The following is a 25,486-nucleotide window of genomic DNA, read 5'->3' as shown; positions in this document are numbered from 1 at the left end:
ATCTCCTCCCCGGTGTTTGCTGAATGTCGACTTAAATACCATACTAGCGGGATACCGCGCTTCGCGCATCTCCCCGCTAGATGAGGATAATTAAATGTTGCGAAATGTAATGTGGGGGCGAGACTGTAAAATTGGATTGGAAATTGTATTTGAAATCGGTATGTCTTTTGATAGTGTTCAGCAATGCACACGATTATGTTGCATGAGTTGCAAAACGTCACCTGCCCTCCTCACTCTCTGATAGGCTCCAATCCAATTACACGGAACATAGTATTTTGGCGTTTGTTCCCGGAGTTGAGCTTTTACAATGTTTTTTTTTAAGGTTGTTTTATTTCATATTATTGATTTGTGAAAGCACACCATTTTGGCAACCGGCGTTAATGGGCCATTGCTGGTTTTGTAGCGGCGCACCATTTTGGCAAACAGGCAGAAAACCTCTATAGGGCCAATACTGGTTTTGTACGCACACCATTTTGTCAAAATGGTGTAGAAAACTTTTTCTGGGCCAATACTGGTTTTGCGGGACAATTCTTTTGGCAATAATTAAAAGAAAACCTGCATTGTGCCAATATAATGCTTTTGCAGAGGCAAATATTTTGTAAAATTTTTAGCAAATCTTTTCGGGCAACTGAATATGTAGCTCCAAACCATTTTCGACAAATGGTGGAAACCTATAATAAGCCAATACTGGTTTTGTAGCGGTGCACCCTTTTGAGCAAAATGGTAGAGAACTTTGCACTTCTAGGTCACTAGTTTTATGGCGCCGGGCACACCTACTTCATTGTGATATGAATTGCCTGGTACTTCGTGTGGCAACAATTCATAGGTGTTCGTAAAGAGCATAACGCATCGTTTTGTAGCGATAGTTCAGCTTGCTTTTGGGCGCTCTCGAGCTCATTATAACTGTACAATGGAGCACGGAATGGAGCACGGGTCACGAAGTGACATGAGCTTGACTTTGATTTTGGACTACAGCGGGTTTATTCTTTTAGGATATGAGCCTCAAAATGCCACGAAATGTTTTTCCTGCAGTGGCCATTGTTTTAAAATGTCTATCTATCGTTGTGCACAACAGTTTTTGCGGGCAGGGTGTGATCGACGTGGGCGACGCGCTATGCGTGAATGAGACTGCACTTTTTGAACTGATGGGAAGTAAACTCTATTTGACAAAATATTGCTTTTTTTTCATTTTGACAAAATGGCATAGAAAACCTCTTCTGGTCCAATCATGCCAATACTGGTTTTGTAGCTGCAGACCGTTTGTCAAAATGGTACAGAAAACCTCTTAATGGGCAAACACTGGTTTAGTAGCGGCTAACCATTTTGGCAAAACGGTATAAAAACTTTATTACAAATAGAGATGATTATATTAAAATAGTGCCTGAAAGTTAAATAAATAAGTAAGGAGGAAAGAATAAAATTAATTACTAAACCAACTTGATAAAGGATTTAGAGACATACACGTTATGGAACCGGAGGTATACCGGCGTTGAGAAAAGATTACCTTATTTTTAATTTTGTGCTGTAATTAATACCTCTTCTTTATTTTGTATTCGTTTTTACATAGCATTTTAAAACTTTTAATTAAAATTTTAATCTAAATTAGTTAAATTAATTACTGCAGCAATGCTGTATTCTTCATTTACTTCGCGTTTTTATGGACAACTTGCCCTTTTTTTATTGCAATGTACTTTTTTTATCATGCAAGGTAGTTTCATAATTAAATCTATATGATTGTTTTTCTTTTTTATTGTATTAATCATCAAAACTGACGGGTTGAAATGCTGGTTGAATTTTTGTCTGATAATGAAAGTTTGATACCTTCTGACATCTGTCTACCGTGTTTTTGACACCACGCTATTTTGGCAAAATGGTATAGACAACTTTTTCTTGGCCAAAACTGGTTTTGTATAAACGGTACACGATCATCAGCCTTCGATGCGGAGCAGGCGATCTTGGGCAAGTGTGGAGATGGCTTAAGCCCCCCCCCCCCAAAAAAAAAAAATAATAATAAAATAAAATAATAAAAAATAAAAATACCAGTTGATCGTCCGGATTTAAAAAAAAAGAGGATAAGGGCCTTTTTTTCCCAAGATGGCCGCGAAGTATTTAAAATCAAACAGGCCACAAATTCTTCAGTTTGAACCCACCGCAAACTCATTTTATAATATCTATTTTTTGCATGAGGACCCGGATAGTATTACACTAAACAGATTTGAAACATACGGTTACACCTTTTGAATGGATTTTTTCTTTTTCTTCGAAAATCGGGAAAAAAAAGAATAGTATAAAAAAAAAGATGCGGGCGGGGACGATCAACTTTTTTCATTTTTTTATTTGGTCTTAGTTGTAGCATTTGAACCGACGTTGGTCCTAATAATATGCAAATTTCAAGGCAGGGTGTCAAGAAAAAAGGGGAAGCAACATTGAAAGTTCATCCATATTGGTCACATTTATATAGAGCATACAACAATATCAAGTGTGCCAAACAATGTGAAGAAACAAAATATTATACAAAAAATACAAGATCCGATACTTATTAAGTAAGAAAGACATCAAAAATACTTGCACAAGTACATCATGAACTTTTACATCCATAAAATTTGGAAAAGTACTGATAAATGTGTCACATAGCATGACGGGTAAGCCCAAAAAAGGCACACATCCAATGGTTAATAAACATGTATTAACATGCAGTTTTTGTAATTGAATGAAGTAATTTATCAAATGATGAACCACATGGGAAACTAAGAAAAATTTGAAATAATTTTGGGTCGAATGAAGGCAAATTTACAAGAGCGAGATTCGAAGTAGAGACTTCGGGATTAATGTGCCTGCGCTCTACCAACTGTATTAATCAACAAATTTACAGCACCATTTAAAAAGCGACATGTGCTACATTTAAACTAAACTAACTGGTGCATCTCATAGCAATGTTATACAGTTAAGAATTAACATAATTATAACTCTAGTCTTTTGTTCATTAAATTTTGAAGAAAAATTTGTTGTGGTAACACTAACAGCCTTTATAGTGATATTTTGAAGATGCTATGTCAGATTTTTGGCCGATTTGACCCAAAAATTTTGATTTAAAATTCAATAGGTATTTTGATGGGGTCAAGAAAGTTACAAGCTTTCATTTGAGCAATTGCTCGAAAAAGTCCGCCAATTATTAGTAGCAGTGAAATAAAGTGCTCAGGATCCCGACAATATATCACGGTTCAATTCTTATGTGTTTTATAAGAAACGTTTTAAATTTTTGTCATGGTTCCTGACCATTAAAAGTAAAAGTTAAATTTTTTTTCGTTAGAGCGGGTGATACTCTTTGAAATACCATTCACTCAAAAAAATCTTCTTTTTTTTATGTATGGGCAAAAAATCTGACATAGCATCTCTAACTATTAGATCACATTTTGTTTTGTCTCATTAAAAAAATTATTTAAATCTTTCCATAATAGACCTAACGTCAATTTCTCAAGAGGATTGATACAAACTTGTTAGTCAATGAGTTTTCGAATTGGAAACTTATCAATACTTGTTGATAGGCCTAAATACCAATTAATGCCGTGCTTTTATTTAAAAGTGAAAAGGGCACCAAAGTCTGTTCAATTCACATCTTTAAAATACTAATAGCTCAATTGCTGTGCAATAATTATTGCAGTGTACTATCATGCAGTCATTTTTTTTGTTTTGTTAATCACTCAATCATACCATACATAGAGTCCTTATTCAACCTTTCTATTGTTAATAAAAACAATTGTTGGCATGCTATCAATTTATTGATGATATTCAATCAAAACTGAATTGAAATTCCCCTTCGGGATGTACCCCCCCGATTTTATTTTATTTATATATTGCTCAAATGTTGCTCTGAAAGAGCGTCAAATAAAGCGGCATTTTATAGCAATTTAACATGAGGTTAGAGACATGAAATATTCCACCCACTTTCATAAGGATTCTTTCTATTGAAAAATGATTGAAAATTAATTTGAACTTGGTGCCCTGTTAAAAATATATTTTGTTATTAACTTAGTTCTATATAATTTGTTAAAATATCATTTTAAGGAATACAGAAAAGGGCTAGAAAAATATGGCTCTTTATGAATGAATTAAAAATAGACATAAGACAAGTTCTTTTGGATATGAAATAGACAGTATCAACCCAAGATTTTAATGCTAAATAAACCTTTAAATGAACTTAATAAAACTCAAACAATTTCTATTAATAGAACATTTTGACAATTTCAAATCAATTATCATATTAAAACAAATCTTTAAAATCAAATTAGAAATTGTATACAGAAAAAATAGTACTATTTGTGAATATATATATCAAATATGTATTGCAAAAAAAAAGAGAAAATCTAAAATCAAATATATGGCTCCTATGCGAGATCAAATAGATCAGCTCAAATAAAAAGTAATTTTTATGGGAATACAAAGCTCTTTGTAAATATGCATTCATCTTATATCAAGGAAAACAGAAAGGATAATTTCAAATCAAATATCAAACGAAAAATAACTTTGCACTAAAAACAACTACATATACAAAATAGTAAACAAGCCTAGTACTGTATGTAAATATACTTTGACTATAACCAGAGATGAGAGTCACTGCCGACATCAAAAGTCTTAAACTGGCATTCAGATCTTAGGAGGTATTGAAATGATGAAAGGCACACCTTTTGATAACCACTGAAGTTAAAGTTTCCAAGAAAGTATACTCGGTGCTAGAGAAGCAGATCAAAGCGCCTGGCCTATTTAATTTGACCAGGCAGATTTTAAAAGGTCTGAATTCAGAAACAAATCTGAAAATTGTCATTACTGAATAAGACCCCCCCCCCCCCTGTCACACGTAATTGTGTGCTTTCAGATGCTTGGTTTTGAGACCTCAAATTCTTAACTTGAGGTCTCAAAATCAAATTTGTGGAAAATTACATCTTTCTCAAAAACTACGTCACTTCAGAGGGAGCCATTTCTCACAATGTTTTATACTTTCAACCTCTACCCATTACTCACTACCAAGTAAGTTGCTTATAATTATTTTGAGTAATTATAAATAGTGTCCACTGCCTTTAATAACTAAAGAACATAAAAGATACATTTATTAACATATATATTTCAATCTGAAAGCGCTCTTTGGTTACATTACAACATGTCCCGAGAAAAACTTCAACTTGGGACACTCAGCAGCAGTGTGTCCCAACCCGTACATACAAAATATAAATTTATATAAATTACTCTGGTTGGTTGTGTTCAAAACCATTTTCATTGGTAAACCCGTTTTCTACCAAAATTGCGTTGTTTTAGACCTTGTTAATACTTTTAGAGATAAGAATTGTGCTTTGATCCCCCTTATCTGAATGGCCAAAGAGAAGTCTTTCCAACATGGTTTAGCTGCACGTTATGAGGAAAATATGTGAATGTCAGAAAATTGTGTCACTTCAAGGTGACATCACCACTATGGGCTTATTGCATGCTCACATATGACGTCTGCACATACATACCCGATGTGAGAAATGGTTACTTCACGTATGCTTAAATGGTGAGATTTTAACAACACAATTTTCTGACGTTCAAGCTCACGTTTTTGCCTGCCTAACATACAGCTAAACCTTCCTAATATCAACCCATTCATAATTCTGAACAATTCACCAAATCTACATCCACAGATTAAAGACACTTGCCAACATCTGGATGATGCAAGATTTCTAGACTATCTCTCCTGTACTTGCATTGATTCTGTTGTTTGCACTCCCTGGACGTGAACTTGACGCAGTGCCTTCACGAGTCTCATCTTCTTCACGTTGCTGCTTAGCGAACTCGATGAACACCTGTCCAAGGGTAAAACGATCAGGTGGTAATCAGTATAATAATAACAATAATATAGTTGATTTATAAAGCGCCTAATATACTGTATAGTTATCTCTAGGCACTTCACAAATAATTCAAATAAATAACCAGTATAATTTACTCCAGAAGACGATCAGAGCCCACTGATTGAAACGTCGAGTTGAAAACAACCGTTCTTTTCAGAACCACCTCAACTCATTAGAGATAGTCATTACATGGTGTTACCGCAAACCTTTCTATACAGTATAAAGACACACTGCTGAAAATGGATGTACTAATGACTTGCTTAGAACCATGGCACACCGACTCTTGCCCTCCTCCAAGTGACATCGAATAAATTACACAAATGACTGGTTCTTTCACACCAAAAGCTCGCCCTTTCATTGTGTTTGCCCGCGATTGCCTCCCCCCTCCCTCAAATGGAAATGTCTGGCTTTGCCACTGGATGTCTCACAGCAAGGTCCGCATTTTAGATTTACAGAAGCACGCCTATTTGTATATATGTATTCCTCTTTAAAGAGATTGCCAGTGTGCATAGCCTTGTCTAAGGTGGTTCCGCAGAGCAAACACAGATGAAGTTTCCCTGTTAGGGCGGCGCAGCTTGCCCTGCCTACCGCAACTCCTATCTGGACGAAGCAATACTAATTAACGTGTCTTGTTTTAAGGAGACAAGTTTTAAGACCGGGACTCGAACCCAAACTCGAGCTTGAATCAGCTGCGATTGACTGCTCAGCCACAACGTGCCACTAAGAATAATAATAATGATAATATTAATACAGATTTATATGGCACAATTATCCGGATAAAGGTGCCCACACACAAAAGGAAAACAACTAGAGAAAAAAAGAAAAAAAAAGAAGACGTATTAAGAAGTACAGAAGAAATTAATCAATCATTACCTGTTCTAGCGTAGCTTGACTGAAGCTGTATTCTTCAACATGGAGGTTCTCTTTGCCTACAAAGAAATGTAGAGACTTTATATTAAAGGGAGAGTTTTTACCAGTGCTTTAGTTGCATTTTAGCCTGTAGGCCTACAGGTAGTTCTGTAAAACATGTTAATTTAATTTTGTTCCAGTAGCCAAACTGTTGTTTTCAAGTATTGTTACTGTAAATTCATTTTGGTTTTACCCGTATACACTGATGTGTATTGGCATTGTTTCCCGAGTTCTGTGAAACAAAAACCCAAAGGCATATTACTCAGGTGGGATTCAAACCCACGACCGCTGCAATTCTAGAGCAGTGTCATATATCAAGTAGACCACCGTGATTGTCCGTAAGCTAGAGGCAATTTGAATCCTATGTTCTAGCATTTTGATGTTACTGTACTTTGTGAAAAGGCCGAATAGTTAATAATAACAATAATATTAACAGTCACTGCTCTGATTGATTCAAATATACATATCATATCATGCTATCATCATACCATCTTCCATCGCCTTGAAGACTTCCGACAATGAAGTAACACCATCCTTCGGGATGCGGTACGTCACACGCTCCCCGAAAGTCTCTGTAACCTCCACGGCAGGAAAGACCTGTCGAATGGTCTGGTCCAATGCTGAGAGGTGTTGGTTAAGAAGCTGGGCTGCCTGTCCGCTGGAATGGTCCATAGAGTAGTAGGCTTCCCCTGGGTTGAGCTTCACTTCAAGGATGTATCCTCCGCCGTACTTGCTCTTCAGGTGCTGGGTGGTTCCTAGACATCTGCACAGATTGATAGAGTGTCAGATAGAGTGTCAGTAACATTTAGTACGCTGCTGTAGACACCAGCACGGCGTGTCAAGACTGAGCCGTCTAGCTCACCAGACCAAGCTCTGGTGCGGTCAGCAGTAGAGTGTGGGTTCGATACCCGGGCATGATACATGTGCCCTTGAGCAAGACACTTAAATGCTTCGTAACAAGTTGGAAAGGTTTTGTATGCTGCTCTATACCAGCCCTGTTGACACCCACGCTTACATCCTTAGGGACTGTGTGAAAGGGATAACCCTGTTTTAGCCCCACAATAAGGTTACAACAAGCCCATGGTGACAGTTGATTTGGTTCGGTTACATTATTTTTCACAACAACAAAATCTTCAACTGTTTATGTTGATTGACACTTACCAATGTCAAAAAAGCAAATCAAAAGTTCTGTTTCATAAAAAAAATATATATAACTTACACCAACTTCCCAGAGACCATGATTCCAACTCGAGAGCACACTGCGTCCGCCTCTTCCATGGAATGAGTCGTGAGGACCGCCCCTCGGTCCTTGCGGAAACTTGCAATAATGGTGTTCCTACAAGCAAACAAAAACTTTTTGATATTCAAGCTGTTTACAATCCCATTATTTATTCTCAAACTAGCAGCTTTAGTTAAAGCACTGTTTTGTGGTCATTTTCAAACACTACATAATACTCATTATCGTAGCAACTAACTTCAATTTTGAAAGACTAAGATTTCTCTAATATTTGCGGAGAGCGATAACTTTTTTCTCTCCAATAATTTCACCAACATTCTCGAATCAGAAAGAAGATAATTAACCAAAAAAAGCGAAACTCAAGACTAATCCTTACCAGACGTATCTCTTAGATGTTGGATCCATCCCGGTAGAGGGTTCATCAAGGAACACAATCTTGGGGGTTCCAAGCATGCTCATGGCAAAACAAAGCTGTAAAAAAACACACCAAGAAAATACTTGTCTTATTTGAATACACGTATGTATCGATTTGACTGCAAATCTCCATGTGAAATTAATGCGAGGTCAAAGGTGCATTTGGAAGGGGGTTGATGTAGGCTCAAGGCAGGTCTCTTGCGTAAATCACGAGCCTCGAAGTGTGATATGAGATGATCAGGCTAAATTGACAGAAGATTCACAAATTCTACATAATTTGCCATATGGTGATGACAGAATCTCCAAGGGGATATAATCTCCTGCCACACCTGCATCGGTATAAAAACTAATCTGCTGCCTTGGGTTTATAACAATGAGTTCATTACCTTCCTCTTAGTTCCTCCAGACAACTCCTGAGACTTCTTATCAGCATGCTCCGAGATCTCAAGACCATCCATGAAACTTTGATTATAATGAGAAAATTACAAAGAGGGCTTTAAAGTATAATATTTGTGATACTCTCATCACTATCTTTAAATACAGCATGACAACAAAATTAGCAAAACTTGAAGGAAACAAATTTGAGTTTGAGGCACAAGGTACAGCATTAGTAATATTTGCAAGAACAACTAGTTGTAAGCTTAACTCTCTTAAAGGGAAGGTACACGTTTGGTAATTTCTCAAAACAAATATGAACTTAAAAACTGACTTGGTAACGAGCATTTGAAAGCTGTTGATAGAATACAAAAATTGTGAGAAACGGCTCCCTCTGAAGTAGCATAGATTTTGAGAAAGAGGTAATTTCTCACTAAAAGAATAAAAGACTTCTAGCCAGAAGTCTTTGATTCCTATCTGGAAGCACACAAATTCGTGCAACAAAGGGTATTTTTTCTCTCATCATTTTCTCGCAACTTTGATGACCAATTGAGCTAAAATGTTCACAGGCTTGTTATTTTATGCTTATGTTGGGATACACCAAGTGAGAAGACTGGTCTTTGACAATTACCAAACGTGTACCTTCCCTTTAAAGCCATTATACACTTTCGGAACAGAAAAAAAAAAAAAAAGTTCACAGATTTACAAATAACTTACAGGGTTTACAGAAGGTAATGGTGAAAGACTTCTCTTGAAATATTAGTCCATGAAATGCTTTACTTTTTGAGAAAACATTAAAACAATTATAAATTCTCGATGTCGAGAATTCCAGATTTGTTTTAAACACATGTCATGACATGGCAAAACGTGCAGAAACAAGGGTGGGTTTTCCCGTTATTTTCTCCCGACTCCGATGACCGATTGCGCCTAAATTTTCACAGGTTTGTTATTTTATATATAAGTTGTGATACACGAAGTGTGGGCCTTGGCCAATACTGTTTACCGAAAGTGTCCACTGGCTTTAAGGGGTGTTATAAAAGACTCTATTCGATTTTCTGTACAGACCCACACCAAACAGCGCACTCATAATTTGTCCTTCATATCTCTCTCACAAAAATCGTTTCTATTAAGAGGTACTCACTGTTGGGCTACATTTTTAGCATCATCTGGATGTATTCCTTTGATCATTCCGATGGTCTCAATGTGCTCACGCATGGTGATGTTTTCAAACAGAGGATCATGCTGGGGGCAATAACCCATCACCTGGTATACGTCACTCAGGGAAGAGGTGATGTCATGGCCGGCAATTTTAATCTATAATGGAAAGGGGGAAAAGAGAGAAATAGATCAGGGCCATATTTCATAAAGCTGCTTAAGGGACGATTACGCGCTTACTGTGCGCTTTCCATTTCATAGTACTGCTAACTGTTTTTATTTTTATATTATGATGTTTTTTATGCAAGTCGCCAGACACACAAGGCCTGGTGAAGGCCACTTCAAGGTGTGGGCTATAATTTATCTTTTTCCAGGGGCCATTGCCACCTGCTCCTGGGGCTGAAACAGTGTTACCCCCTTCACACAGTCCATAAGGATGTAATCTTGGGTATCATTCATCAGGAAAAGGCATGCTAACCTTCCGATGCTTACTGTACAAAAAAAGAATGACTAAACAATGTTATAAAAATGTTCTGCTTATAAAGAGTACATTCTTATGTCCTGAATCTCATTTCCACTTTATGCTGTCCTCTTACAATTGTTGTGAATGGTGCTATAGTGGTTATTCTATAGCAACATTCATATCTATATATCGGAGGTGAGTTGCACCATTCTGAAGCCTGGGGGTTGGGAGGAGCTCTAAGGAGAAACACAAGCACACAGGTTGGTTTCAGGAATACGAATGGCGTAGCCATGGCTTGCATGGTGTTTGGTGCACGCCCTGGTCATGCCCGACTGGTTTATTGCTTATCTTATGATGTGGTGCAATTGCACATTACAACACAAAGAGGTTATTTGGCCAGTCCCAGTGTTTTTGTTGTAACAGACATGATATTTGGTCCTCCGAAAAAAGTAGGAATATTTTATTGAGTAAAGGGCTGACCTACATGTACACATGGTGTAGGATTTAATGGACATTTCAGGCTGTTTAATCACAATTGAGTCTTATTTTCCCAAGGTAAAACAAAAATCAGCAATCACTAAAGTAGGAAGAATATCACGTGTGTAAAAGAGGTAATTCCGCCAACTGGCGATTTTGTTATAAGAAAAGACTGTATTAAACCCAAGATCAAAGGAAAACTCACCTGTCCCCTGTTGGCTTTAGTATCAGCAGTAATGACATTCATGGAGGTGGTTTTACCAGCGCCGTTGGGCCCCAGTAGACCCATGACTTCACCTTCATTCACCGAGAGTGTCAGATTACGCACAGCGACCTTGACTTTGGATTCCTCCCCAGCGCAGCAGCCTCCACCCTCGGTGAACTCCTTGCGAATGCCCATGGCGGCAACAGCACATTTCTGCAAGAAGAGTTGGACACTAGTTAAGGAAGTTATGGAACTTTGGATTTGTGAGTATAATACTGTCATAATCATTTTGGGTTTTACCCATATACACTGATGTGTGTTAAAGGCAGTGGACACTGTTGGTAATTACTCAAAATAATTATCAGCATAAAACCTCACTTGGTAACGAGTAATGGGGAGAGGTTGATATTATAAAACATTGTGAGAAACGGCTCCCTCTGAAGTGACGTAGTTTTCGAGAAAGAAGTGATTTTCCACAAATTTGATTTCGAGACCTCAAGTTAGAACTTGAGGTCTCGAAATCAACCAGCTAAACGCACCACAACTTCGTATGACAAGGGTGTTTTTTCTTTCATTATTATCTCGCAACTTCGACGACCAATTGAGCTCAAATTTTCACAGGTTTGTTATTTCATGCATATGTTGAGATACACCAAGTGAGAAGACTGGTCTTTGACAATTACCAATAGTGTCCAATGTCTTTAAGCACTGTATACTCGGTACTTTCTCAAGTTCTGTGAAAAAAGATCACAGCAATATTACTCCGATGGGATTGGAACCCATGCACGACCTTTGCAATTCTAGAGCAGTGTCTTACCAACTAGACCACTGAGATTGCTTGATAGCTAGAGGCAGTTCGAATCATACGTTTTAGCAGCGGTTATTACTAAGAGGACAACTAAATGTAGCACTTCCATAACTAACTAGTATTAAATAAGTTTCTTCACGACCTTTCATTGCAACAACTTCTTCATCAGATGCAATAAAGTAAACAATTTCTTCAACCAAGGTTTATATACAATCCAGCACAGTCAAAACAAAGGATGGTAATGAGTCAGTGCTTTTTGCCGCACTGGGTTCTTTTAGGTGTGTTACACAACAAACAGGACTAACAGCTTTACGAACTATTCAAAGGACGAAGCAACCAACGTTAAATATTCTGCTTAAAGGAACACGTTGCCTTGGATCAGTCGAGTTGGTCTTTGAAAAGCGTTTGTAACCGTTTTTTATAAAATGCATATGGGTAGAAAGATGTTGTAAAAGTAGAATACAATGATCCACACAAACATGCCTCGAAATTGTGTGGTTTTCCTTTTACCTTGTCGACTAACACGTCGGCCATTTATGGGGGTCAAAATTTTGACTCCCATAAATGGCCGACCATGTTAGTTCACACAGTAGAAGGAAAAACATGCAATTTCGAGGCAAACTTGTGTGGATCATTGTATTCTACTTTTAAAACATCTTTCCAACCATATGCATTTTATAAAAAACGGTTACAAACGCTTTTGTTTTGACCAACTCGTCTGATCCAAGGCAACGTATTCCTTTAAGGACACAGGTGTTACGACCGGGAGTCGAACCCACACTCTGCTGACCAAAGTAAGCAGAGCTCGAGCCCGGTACTCTTATCCACTCTGACCATACTCACCTCATTCTGACCACTCTGCTCAAACATCTCCTTGACTCTGCTTCTCTCTGCTTCCACATCATCATCCTCATCTGGGATCTGATCCCCATTTGGGAGGACTGAGTCTACATTCCCCTGACTGAAATGAAAACAAACATCCAGCGCAGGATTGTAATGTCATTATCAAAATAACAACTTGTATGTTTTAAGTCCAAGTTTTAAAGGCAAAGTATACCTTTGGTTGTTTTAGAACCCTTTAGATGTATAGAACCCTTGCAATACGCGCTGCTTACTCACATAAGCCTATCCTGGGTGTCGTTTTGGGTGTCAAACAAACATGCATAAAACAGAGTTGACACCCAAAATTACGTGCACTTGTTCGGAGGCGCGTTCTGTTTCGTGTAAGAAATCAATAGCTCCCCCTTGCATGACGCGATATGCTATAGGACATGCACACGTTATTACACACAGAGAACAGTTATTGTCCAATGATCTGCCTCCTTTTTGAGAGTGTGACGTCATATGCAATGGGTCTATAAACAATAAAACTTACATGTGAAAATTTCATATCAATAGGTGGTTGTTGTTGTTGAGATATCACCAACAATCACTAGCAAATAAGTCCACACAGGATTAATAATCCATAATAGGAATACACAATCTGAGAAACATTACTGACAGTAACGTCTTCTCAGATTTAAATGTTAGGGAATCAAAACTCATATCTGCTCATATAAATCTTCAATTATTTTTTAATGTTTGGGCCATTTCTCAATACAAACATCAACAAAACATACAGTACACAAATAGTCTTGGATAAATGAAATAAATAAATCAAAAAATGTCAATATCAAATCGGCCAGGATTACTAAAAGTGTACTCAAATACTGTCACTTGAAAGTATAATCAAATGGCACATATTTCGAAGTGAAATGTTTGTCAAAATGCTCTATACTAACTCAAGTGGTGTATAGCAGGGCTAGAATTTGGGGGAAAACCCACAAGACGTTTGGGATTCTAACTAAAAATATTTACTGGACAGGAATGGTGTGTTCAAGACCAGGAAATGACAGGAACAAATGTTGACAAAGGTTAAACATAAGCCTTTTTGAGGTATGGCAGACGTGATTTGTAGTGCTGGGCGAATAGTGAAATTTTGGTATTCGGATATCACTGGCCAACTATCCGAAATTAACCGGATATTCGAATAGTTTTTTTCGGCGCTAGAGGGCACTTTAAAAAAAATATATATATATATATAGAGGGCGCTGTTCGTTTGTGAAAGATCTTTAGGGCGGATTGATATTAATTTTAGACAGTGTCACTCGGTTCATTCATAAAAATAACCGGATCTTATTTAAAGATGGCGATTTGCTTTTTCTTTTGATCGTGATTGACTCTACGTGAAGGAAAACTTTCGTAATCTTTGAAAAAATTACGTCAGAAATGTCATTGTTTCAACTCTTCACGGAGGTGAGCATAGTTAAATACCTAATTTATGCTGTTTTATGCTGTCTTAATAGAAGTTTCTTAAGGATTCAGACAAAACATTCCTATCAGTTGTCGCCCGACACGTCCGCGGATATTCAGATATTAAAAAATATCCGGTTACTTGGTTGTAACTACAGAACTATCCGGTTTATAAATAGCTATTCGCGCCCTATGCGGATATCTGGTTAAGAAAAAAAAGGCATTTGCGATTACGGATAGGAAAACCTATTCGCCATTAACCGGATATTCAAATAATTCGCCCAGGCCTAGTGATTTGGTTTGTGTGAATTGACCCCTTGCACACGCGTCACACTCGGCAACTGATGCCAAGCCCACCATGTTGGTGGGCAAAAGGTTATTGTGTTAATGCCGCGTCGCCTTAAATGTGCACTTCACTGAATAACACACATTCTATTTTTTCTATGATCCACACACTTAAATTAACCCAAACCTTATAGTGTTGTAGCATTGTGTTCGCAATATCTGGCAGTGTCATGGCCGAGTGGTTAAGAGCACCGGATTCAAGCACTGGTGTTTGATCAGCAGGGTGTGGGTTCCGATCCCGGTCATGACACTTGCTACATAAAATTGGGGAGGTAGTGCTTTCTGCTCTACCGGCTAGGCTTCGAACTGATAATACCCAAGCCTACATTCATATGGACTGTAAAAGGGGTAACCCTGTTTCAGCCCTAGGAGTAGGTGGCAATGGCCTCTGGAATAAATAAATGTAGCCCACACCTTGAAGTGGCCTTCAGGCCTTGTGTGTCAGGCGACTTGCATAAAAAAATCAAAATAAAATAAAATAAAAAAATCTCAAAAAGGCTTATTGAAATGTTTGAATTCGAAAAAACACTAAGAGAGGATTTAACTCATTTGAATCAATGAGAATTATATTTAGCAGACAAGGCCTTCAGACTTGTCCGGTAATGAGTTTACTGGCCCGACTAAAATCACTGGCCTCGTCGGGCCTGCAGTCCAGTGTGAAGGGGGGGGGGGGGGGGGGACTCAATGAGAGGTGAATGCAGTTAGATTGAATCAGCCCTACCTGCAGAAACACGTATCTCTAACGTTGCCTCCTGTGTTCTGGATCTCCAAGAAGCGCAGCAAGAACACCACCATGACCAAATCCACTAGAACCTGCAGAGGAAGCACTTCTACTAGTTAGACGGCGATAAATAATGACACTGACTCAATGCTGTTAGGTCCTTACTACGGGAATAAAAGAGTGACGACAAGTTCTTATGTGGGACCACAGGTCATAATATTCATAATATTGAGCGGAGTTTAGCGGAGTTTAGCGATGGCAAGCGGTAGCTGTGACCAGTGCCCTCAAGGGTTGACAGCGTGGATAGCGTCATTCGCTCCCACGTTGCCTCCCTTGTTGTTGTTTGTGCACCGCTCACTATTTTCAGTTCAATAAACTTGAGTATTTCGAAACACGGTGTGGTGTGTTCGCTTATTCAACATCTATAACGAATTACACCACTACCCCCCTCCACATTTTTAAAATTTTTTATGACGCACCTGACTTGGTCCCACACTTACAACGGCCGTTTAAAACTGGCAGCGTCATGGCTGCGAGATAAAGGCCTAAGCAAGAGCCTTTATCATACAGCCACAACCCCTGCAAGGTTTGTAACTGAAACCTAAACCAAATTGGTGCTACATATTATTTTTTCAGAAACTTTTTACAAAGAAAAAAAAATGTGCAAAAGTACCAACAAATTTAACCACGTCTTGGTGTGTACGTGTGTCTGATTAAACAGAAATGCAACATTTTCAAAAAGACAAGCAGTTATTGAATTTGAGGCGAAAAAAAAAAAAAAAAATTCCCAAAATATATTCCGAATGCACAAGTTTGTTTTTACTCACACACAGTATTGTAGGGATGATGAGGGTGTCAAACGCAAAGTAGTCTCCAAAGGTGATATTCTCCACGCCGGCTCCAAGTTTGGCGGATTCATACACCTAGAAATAAACCAGGATGGCAAAAAAATAATTTTGATCACAAACTAAATCATTAATGATTGCATATACACTGTTCTTATATAGCGCTTTACCTCACTCGTCGGTAGACTCTAGTCGCTCTTGCTTGAATGAGACCAATTAAATACAGCACCTTTTATGTGCGTCACACAACACAAGGAACCCTCCCGTTAGATAACCCCCTAACAGTAAGCCATCCCAATAGACCTTTATCACGCTGTCACCATCTTGGTCATGTTCCCTGTTTCCACTGTAACGAATGCTAACATTTGTTGCGCAAACATGGCACCAGACTATTATTATTTCGTCCAGCCTCAGTTTGGTTACAATGAGTTGGAATGGATTAAAATGTATTTTATGGTCATACATGTATAATTAATGAGACTTTTTTGAGTATATAGATCTTGGCCTTGAAAGAGTTAATAATGATGATAATAGTAAATGGGAAACTTTTAAAGGGGCACCAAGTCCAAGACCAAGGCCAACACAGCCCATGTGGCCTCAAAGAGTTTGTTGTCTTCGACTTACCTTACTGATGTAATACAGCCCACCGAAGAGAGTATACGGTGGATACAGAAAACAGAAGATGAAGTGAAGAATGGTTGCTATGGTCGAGTCCGCAATTAGATCAACCATCATAACAGGAATGCCAAAAACAAAAGGAAGCTTTGACAAGAACAGAGAATAACAAAATTACTATCAGATGAGAATTATGTAAAAAAAAAAAAAAAATCCACAAAGCACTTAAATATTGCCAGGGTTTATCTTTTGATGTCAATAAAATTATTGTTCCTTGAAGACTAGGAAACAAAAAATCTGGGTTTTTTCTTGAAGGTATTATACAGGATTGGTTGTTTATTTTCAGTCTTAAAGCTTAGTCAATTATGAATTCCATGTAAGAACTTTTATTTCTATAAAATATTTCTCCCTGAAATGAAGTCATATTCTAGAAAACTTTTTTTATTGAAAACGTAAAAGTGCAAGCAGCTAATTTCAATTGTTGCAACTTAACTTGTGTTGAGGACAATGTGTTTTCACTCTAAAAATTGTGCATGGTTTTTCACTATTTTCTCTCGCTTCACAAGACCGATTACGCCAAAATTTTCACTGGTTTGTTGTTTCATGTATATGATTGATCATACATACATTAACACTGTCTATGACTATTTTGTCAGCTCACCAAATCCTGTAAAATACCTTCCAAACAATATAACGATCCTCCCATATCTTATTACACGATTCTGCCATATCTTTCAACATGATTCCGACCTCGGTCGACTAGAGAGAGATTATACTCACCCATGTAAAAAACAGCTGCGATCCACTCTGCGCGCTCTGATACTCAGTAAAGATGAAGCTAATACAATACGCAAACATTGCGTACATCGGTAAGAACAAGAGCATGAACACGATAAAAAAGAACAGCCCTCCGACGGTAAAGAGAGAAGAGTTGCCCAGCGCCAAGCCGATGACGACGATGGCAATCACCCCCACCAGAGCAATAGCGTACATCTGGGTACAGTCGATGATGAGGTGGCAACCCCAGTAGCTACCAGCGCTGACTCCCGAAACTCGCATTTGGGTCCGCACCCCTTCCTGTTTGGGAGAAGACAGAATCGAATATCAGACTCACTATGTGGATTTGGGGGTTGACGGAAAAGGGGGAGTGGGAAGGAAGGGGCAAAACAACTTTGTTCCCAGTGGTGCACAATCGCGACAAGCCATTTTCCACAGAATGCCTTGCTCCATCATAATCCCTGGAAGTGTGACTTTGAAAAAATCAAATATATTATTCATTTTTATAGGTCCCGTGCTTGAATCATTCTGTGTTAGAGAGGTTTGCGGATCGCGCTATCAACGAGGTCTAAAATCATGAAGCAACTGGTTCCCTCTCATTCCTCTTTGATCTTTTGACATGTCTAAATGTATGCAACTACGGGTGACCAACGAAAAAACACAATTCAATTGAAGTGGATTGCATTAAAATACTTGTATCTTGACAAGTGCATGCTAAACTGAGGCTCTATCAAGTTTGAATTCCTGTATCTGGCTCAGGCTCTGTCGACCTTGCTTTCAAAATAGGGACTTTTCGTTTTACGACGACGGATGGTTCTGCGACGGTTGTTCAGCTAAACGTCGTTGTTTCAGCACAACGAAGATTCATCCCAAGTACTGTCGTAGAAATTGAGGGACGACCGTCCTCAAAGCTGACGCATGCGCAGATGACGCCAAATGTCATCTTTACCGTCGCAGAACCATCCGTCGTCGAAAACAAAAAGTCCCTAATATCTGATGGGGCCCAAGACAGGGGGCCTTAGTCAAAGCCATTATTTGGGAACATTTCTTCAAAGTCTCAACTCACCTGTCGTTCCTTGACGATGTTGACGAGAAACCCCCCTGGTAGTGAACTGAAAGCCATGAAGAGGAACAACACCAGGAAGAAACCTGAGTTGAAGGTGTAACTCTGCGTGCTGGAGGACTGGGGGAATGGGTGGTTAAAAACTGTCATGTTCAGGAAGGTCTGGCCCGCTGTCTGCAACGGCACCAAGGCGTTATTCAGTAGACCCAGTATGACTGGCAGGGAATGCATGGCAGTGTCGTTGTACAGTGCAACGAAGCCTGGTGTTGCGCTCTATAAATTGAAACAGTGAAAAGAGAGAAACTTAAGAACACTCGGTAAATCCATCTGCTCATTGATGGTAAACAAACAAACTAAAGGGATGGTGGATATATCTTGTAGTTTTTGGAACACTCAAAGTTTATCAAAACTGATTCTCATACAGATAGCATAATTAAGTTCTCTAATATGATAAAATTCAACCAATTCTTTGTCGGGGTAAGAGGTAATTACATTCAATTGAAATTGGAAATAAGGCTGGACCATGCAATTTTTTTTTTAAGATTTAAAAGTTTGTCTTATTTTGTTATAGTTATGTAAGTGAGTGTGTAATGATTATATATATGAGTAAAACTCAGTACAATTGTACCATAGTGTTAAAGGCAGTGGACACTATTGGTAATTGTCCAAGACTAGCCTTCACAGTTGCTGTATCTCAACATATGCATAAAATAACAAACCTGTGAAAATTTGAGCTAAATCGGTCAAAGAACTGGCGAGATAATAATGAAAGAAAAAAACACCCTTGTCACACGAAGTTGTCCGGTTTAGATCTGAGGTTCTAAATCTGAGGTTTCGAAATCAAATTCATGGAAAATTACTTCTTTCTCAAAAACTATGGCACTTCAGAGGGAGCCGTTTCTCACAATGTTTTATACCATCAACCTCTCCCCATTACTCGTCATCAAGAAAGGTTTTATGCTAATAATTATTTTGAGTAATTACCAATAGTGTCCACTGCCTTTAAACAATTTTTTGGGGGCAATATCCCAAAACTGCAAAATTTTCACAGGTTAGTCTTGTTTGTATACATCCACATTTATATACAATTAAAAGGTCAAATGGTTACAAAAAACTAAAGGTGCATTTTGCCTTCAAAATAATTTACTTACGGACGTTCCCAAGGCGTTAACTACAGTGGCCATGTTGTGTGGCGCTTGAGAAAACATGGTACTCATGTTTGCTATGGTGTCACTCTGAATACCCATTTGCTCAAACTGATCGACCAACAATGAGATATCTAAGTTTAAAATAAAGAAACAGAATGGAAATATAATAATAATAACAACTCATTCTTGTACAGGGCATTCTGTCTATAGCAAGACCCCTGGAGTGCGTTTTGGCGACCCCAACCAAAAACTGTTTCGGTTGTTGGTCGTTGGTTCTGACGTCAGAAACAGTTTTTGGTTGAGGTCGCCAAAACGCACTCCTGTTACCAAAACGCATAACATCTATGAATCTTTTGTTGAAAAAAAAAAATGGTTCTCCAAAGAATAAGTGACGAAGAACTATACTATCTGCGCTGTACAGTTATGAAAATAATTTAAAGAACACAAACAAATTACTGAACTACACAGTGTTATACAAAAACGCATAAAGCCCGGTTCATACTTCCTGCGAATGGATTGTGATACGAATGTTGACGTCACAAATTCGCAACGAAATTCGCACTGAGTTGAGTTGTGCTCAACTCTCTTGCGAATATTGCAGCAAAAGAGGAGTTGTGACGTCAACTTCACATCGCATTCGATTCGCAGGAAGCATGAACCAGGCTTAACTTGAATGAATCTTTTGTTGAAAAAAAAAATGGCTCTCAAAAGAAACATTGACAAAGAACTATACTTCAGCAGGAAGGGGCGATTTTTTATCGGGCAGAGTAAGGGCAGAAATCTGTGGTATGCTGTGCAATGAAAATTAGGCAGTGAAGAATCTTATTCATATCATGAACTTAAGGTTTTCTCTGGCAACCAAGCTTTGATGATTCGTTGACAACTAGAAGGGGAAGGCTGTTCCATGAGAGTGGGTGGCAATCAAAAGGCTAATTTTCTGTAGCGAGTGCAGGAGATAGGACCTTAGAGCCTTGTCACACGAGGCAACTTTTGCAGGCAACTTGGAGGCAACCAACTGCAGTGCATGATACAGGACCATTTTGGTAGCACATGAGTCAATTTTCAAACAATGTGAACATTGAAATGCGAATGTGTTTTCTTCTTGGAGATTGTCTGGAACTGGTTGCCTGTAAATTGCCTCGTGTGACATGGCCCTATGTGTCACCCCTCCCCCAACTCCTCCCCCGAAAAAGGAAGGAAAATACTAAGACTAGTCACAAAATGTACAACCTTGCTTAACTTACTTTCACTTTCAGCCAGGTTGTCTTGGTACAGTAGGGAAGTGAGCGAGTCAAACATGGGTGTGGCTTCACTAGTCTCTAGGTACAGACTCGGAACCAGGGCCAAACTCTCTGGGTTCTTGTTGATGGGAGGGGTGAATGTGATCGTTGCTTGCAAGACGACTGATACTACTATATAGGCCACAGGGAAGAAGACACGAGTAAAGTATGTCTGCAAGAAGAAAACAAGAGAAATTAAGAAGGAAAAGGGGAAGAAAAAAAACCCAAAAACAAAAACAGCATCAATTAATATTTCACGTACGACAACAAATCCTACTAGTTTATGTAAGTAAACCATCCTGTTAAGGTTTACAAATTAATATGATTTTTATTACTTTAAGTCTTCAATATCAATAACGATCAGTATCTTCAAGTAGGGTTGAATCCTTCGTTCTACTTTGTTAACATTTGTTATAATAATATAATAATAATAAGACTTGTAATGCGCACATATCCACCCTGCTGGGTGGTCAAGGCGCAGGAGGCAACACACATGCTCGTGGAATACAAACAAAATACAGTGCGTCTGCAAATATTTCAAATATCCAGTAATGAACAAAAGGTACATTAAGTTGTAAGTACACTGTCGCATAAATCTGGAGGTCACATGAATTTTTCTTTGCTCAATCCAACTATTATTTTAACGAATGTTGTCTCACCCCTGGATCTCGCAGCATTTGGCTGAAGAGGAGTTTACAGAACGCTTTGATCTGGTACTTGCTGGGCTCCAGAGGCTTGGTGATGATTTCACTGACACTCAACAAGACGGGATCTCGACTGTTGTAGTTTATGCCGGTCGCATTGATTGGCGTACGATCTGTCGTTATTTGTTGTGTTTGGGGGTTTGGAAGAAAAGACGTCATGCAGTTAATAATGATCCTATAAGCTAAAGTAGTAGTCCCAGCCAATTTTCTATACCTTCTGCCCAGGTGGAAGTTTAAAGCAGGACAGTTCTTTCCAGAACTGAGAAGTCTCCCGAACATCCGATAAATCTACCCTGCGATAGTAGAAAATAGAGAGACAATTTTGTTTAGAACTGAGAAGTCTCCTGAACAATCCGATAAATCTACTCCGCGGTAGTAGAATATAGAAAGACAGTTCTCTAAAGAACAAACTCTACCTTGCAAGTAGATACACACATGGTGAATACTGCAAACCAAATATATATAGATATGAACTATTATAATTATTTTTCTCCTAAGAAGAGCACATTTAAATGCTGTTTATTATTATTATTAGCTTCCATGCCCTACTTCAAGACAAATTGCTTGCTAAGCTTCTACCTGAAGTGCCAAGAACATCATCAGCTTGTGCCTCTTCAGCCTCCTCCTCCTCATTCAGTTTAAGAAACACTTCTTCAAGGGATGTCATGGATACCCCGTAGGTCTGGATGCCAAGATCTTGAGCGACTGTCTTCTGGGAAGAACTCTCCTTGCAAGGCTCTTCCAGAGCTTGGAAAAGATCTGTTTAGATTTCGAAGACAGTAAAGACAGATGGAACAGACATTTTAAAAGCGCTTTTACACAGGGTACCACACCCTTTACAAGAAACAGAACAATAAGCAAATAATTAATGGCATCAATAATTGGAAGGTTAATGCATTCTGTATCTGCAGACATGCAACTTAACAAAGCGGTTAAAAAAAATAATAAAAAAATGAAATACAAAATTTTAACAAGTATTTTTTTGTTCCGAAAAATGAAACAAAAAAGAGGAAATCAGCTGATAACTATAACTATTTTATCTTAAAAAAACCAGGAAACCTGTTGGTGTCCTTCATTTTGTTTGATGAGAAAATTTGTTTAAAGATTTTTATAACATAAATTCCCAAAACCTAAAAAAAAACTGAAAGAGTAAAAAATTGTGCTTATACAAGGTATGGCATTCCTGAGAGAATTTCAAAAAGCTTAAAATCTTACGCACCAGGGAACCTGTTAGTGTCTTTCAGGGGTAGTGTGTAGGCGAGCTCCATGCCGTGACTGCGTGATACTTTACCCTCTGGGATGTGACTCGTTACAATCTCGGTAATCCTTTCAGTGTCTATATCTTGATCTACCACCATGCTATTAAACAAAAACACAATCAAAGGGTGACTCTTGTTACATCAGCCGAGACAATAAAAAAATCTCATTTTCATGTATCGCGCCTTTTTGCATTGGGAATTGTTTGGGTGCATGAGATAGTAGCACCCCATAAGCCTTTTTGAGATACGGCGGACACAATGCTACAGCACTGTAAGGTTTGGGTAAATTTGTGTGTATACACCCAAACCAAACAGTACACTCCTATCACGTCTGCCATACTTCCAAAAGGCTTGCCTATCCCAACCCCAACCTCAAATAGTATGTGCAGGATTTAAGTAGATTCGAACTTCCAGGACCAAATTTGTCCCAACCGTGTCATGTGCAAAGTGTCTATTGTAACAGTTATACACTGATGTAGGTTACGGACTACTCAACCCATTGGAGATAACAAACAACATCAGCAAAAATGTGGAGCCTTTATTTATAAAAAGGGAACGGTTTTATTGAAATAAGAATGGCCTGATGTCTTGGTGAATCCTTACCCAAGATGGTATCCAATCCCAAATCTTGACTTGAGGAAGAGTGAAGATCCGTAGCATCTTAAGTTACCCTTGGACATCATGGCTTTCCGATCTGGTCAATTCAAGATTAAAAGAAGAATTAATAAGAAGAAAAAATCAAAATGGGGAAATGAAAAACAAATTAAGACAAAGTGATTGATACAAGTTCGCTACTGAACAACCTAACATGCTTTACCATGGGGGTCAGGGTTTGATTTCACAAAGCAATACCATAGTGAGTTGTATTTTAACATCAAACTTTTCTTAGAAGTTTAGATTAATTTGGGGTTGGACAAAGACAAATCTACTAGAGCGGGACTCAAACCAACGACCTTTGGATTAACGTGCCCGCCCTCTACCAACTGAGCTATTTTTCTGGCCCATCCGAACTTACAACCAATCTTAGCTCTCTGTAAAAAAACCGAAGCCTAGGTGTACCACAACTATCTGAAGGGGGGTTTTGCTCTTTATTTCCCTACCACTAAAGCTTGTAAATTAAATATGACCTCTGACCTGCCAGTATGTCAGCTTCATCCATGAAGTGTGTGGTGAGTACGGTAACCTTCCCGTGTCGCTGACTCTTGAGTAGAGTCCAAAGCTCTCGACGGGAATATGGATCCATTCCACTGCTTGGTTCATCTAGGAAGATCACCTGTAAGTTAACGGAAAAGTCATCCATTGAGGGGGGGGTTTCACAATAATCAGTATTTTCACAAGCGCACAAATCGTACGCTGGGAGGGAGGGGGGGCGGAAATTCCCACCGGACGCTTTCGTTTTCTGAAACATGTCAAAGTTATACCGGTTTTACAAATCTGTTTAAGATGCGTACATTCTTCATATGTTTCCTGTATCTGCACACATAAATAAACAGGGTTTGTGTAATTTACATACAAGTATCTTTATGTAGAAAAGTGTTGGAAAAAAACCTTCTTCAGACACTTTTTTCTTTTTTTGGGGGGGGGGGGGAATATTGAAATATTGAAAGAGGTTTCTGTTCCCGCCTTTCACCTTTGTGAACCCCGGTTCGATTCCCGGAGAGGAGCCTTGCATGTGGATTGGGTTTGCAGTCCCTACCTGACTCCACAAGTTTTCCCAAAAGGGGTTTTCCTCCAACATCTCAAACTGAAATTACTTCATTGTCTTCTTAACAAAAAGTTGGTGTGATGTTTCCCCTAGAAATGCGTTGCCGACTAAACAATTCAGATTCAGATATAACACATGGACGTTGTTGTCGTCTCGCCCGTTTCAATCCACTGCAGGAGGAAAGCCTCTTCACTAATTTTCCATTTCACTCTACCCTGCGCTGTCTGTTGCAAAGCAATGCCCCTATATGTATTTATTTCATCTCTACATCTTATGGACATTGACATCCAAATGGTGCAACCTATTTGAGGGATGCTTCATTCAAACTAAATTTGTCCGTTTGTATTTAGTCACCTTGGGATTGCCAATAAGAGCGATTCCAACGCACAGTTTGCGTTTCTGTCCTCCACTTAAACTCTTTGAGACAGTGGATGCCACATCATCTAGAAGGGTCAACTTCAATATTTTGTTCACCTAAAAAGTGAATAAATAAATGTCAGAAAAAAGTAACAACTTAAAAAAACAAAAAAAAAACAGTTTGAACGAAAATCACCAATGACAAGGCAAATCGGCCAATCAAAATGATGGCTACAATAAAACAAAAACAGTGTGTTGACAAACACAAATGCCCTGCAAAGATTAATCTCATTCTTGTCATTCAGAAATGAATGGCCAGACTCGAAATTAGTAAGTTTCCACGAATTTGATTTTGTTACCTCAAAACCAGATTTAGTTTTTTTTTTTTCCATTATTATCTCGCAACTTCGACGACCAATCGAGTTCATATTTTCACAGGTTTGTTGATTCGTG

General features: G+C 38.5%; 1 protein-coding gene across 2 annotated transcripts in view; it reads right to left on the bottom strand.

The window, feature by feature from the left end:
- Positions 1-4,285: 4,285 nt before the first annotated feature.
- Positions 4,286-25,486, bottom strand: part of LOC139943646 (cholesterol transporter ABCA5-like) — a 30,426-nt gene continuing 9,225 nt past the window's right edge. Inside the window, exons 12-33 of one of the 2 annotated variants that reach the window (XM_071940373.1) lie at positions 25,031-25,150; positions 24,106-24,244; positions 23,575-23,665; positions 22,932-23,071; positions 22,292-22,471; positions 21,668-21,825; positions 20,973-21,180; positions 19,732-19,859; positions 18,584-18,853; positions 17,521-17,817; positions 16,750-16,887; positions 16,108-16,203; positions 15,281-15,372; positions 12,766-12,883; positions 11,115-11,327; positions 9,956-10,128; positions 8,826-8,901; positions 8,402-8,496; positions 8,008-8,124; positions 7,277-7,551; positions 6,753-6,808; positions 4,286-5,834 (exon numbers count right to left, since the gene is read on the bottom strand). In XM_071940373.1, the coding sequence (XP_071796474.1) occupies positions 5,712-5,834; positions 6,753-6,808; positions 7,277-7,551; positions 8,008-8,124; positions 8,402-8,496; positions 8,826-8,901; positions 9,956-10,128; positions 11,115-11,327; positions 12,766-12,883; positions 15,281-15,372; positions 16,108-16,203; positions 16,750-16,887; positions 17,521-17,817; positions 18,584-18,853; positions 19,732-19,859; positions 20,973-21,180; positions 21,668-21,825; positions 22,292-22,471; positions 22,932-23,071; positions 23,575-23,665; positions 24,106-24,244; positions 25,031-25,150 (3,303 nt within the window). In that variant the 3' untranslated portion in view covers positions 4,286-5,711. The remainder of the gene's footprint in view (positions 5,835-6,752; positions 6,809-7,276; positions 7,552-8,007; positions 8,125-8,401; positions 8,497-8,825; positions 8,902-9,955; positions 10,129-11,114; positions 11,328-12,765; positions 12,884-15,280; positions 15,373-16,107; positions 16,204-16,749; positions 16,888-17,520; positions 17,818-18,583; positions 18,854-19,731; positions 19,860-20,972; positions 21,181-21,667; positions 21,826-22,291; positions 22,472-22,931; positions 23,072-23,574; positions 23,666-24,105; positions 24,245-25,030; positions 25,151-25,486) is intronic. The other variant, XM_071940374.1, reaches the window with a different exon arrangement.

This window comes from Asterias amurensis, chromosome 11 (genome assembly GCF_032118995.1).
Source record: "Asterias amurensis chromosome 11, ASM3211899v1".
NCBI lineage: Eukaryota > Metazoa > Echinodermata > Asteroidea > Forcipulatida > Asteriidae > Asterias > Asterias amurensis.
This window is presented reverse-complemented; position numbering and strand designations above follow the sequence as displayed.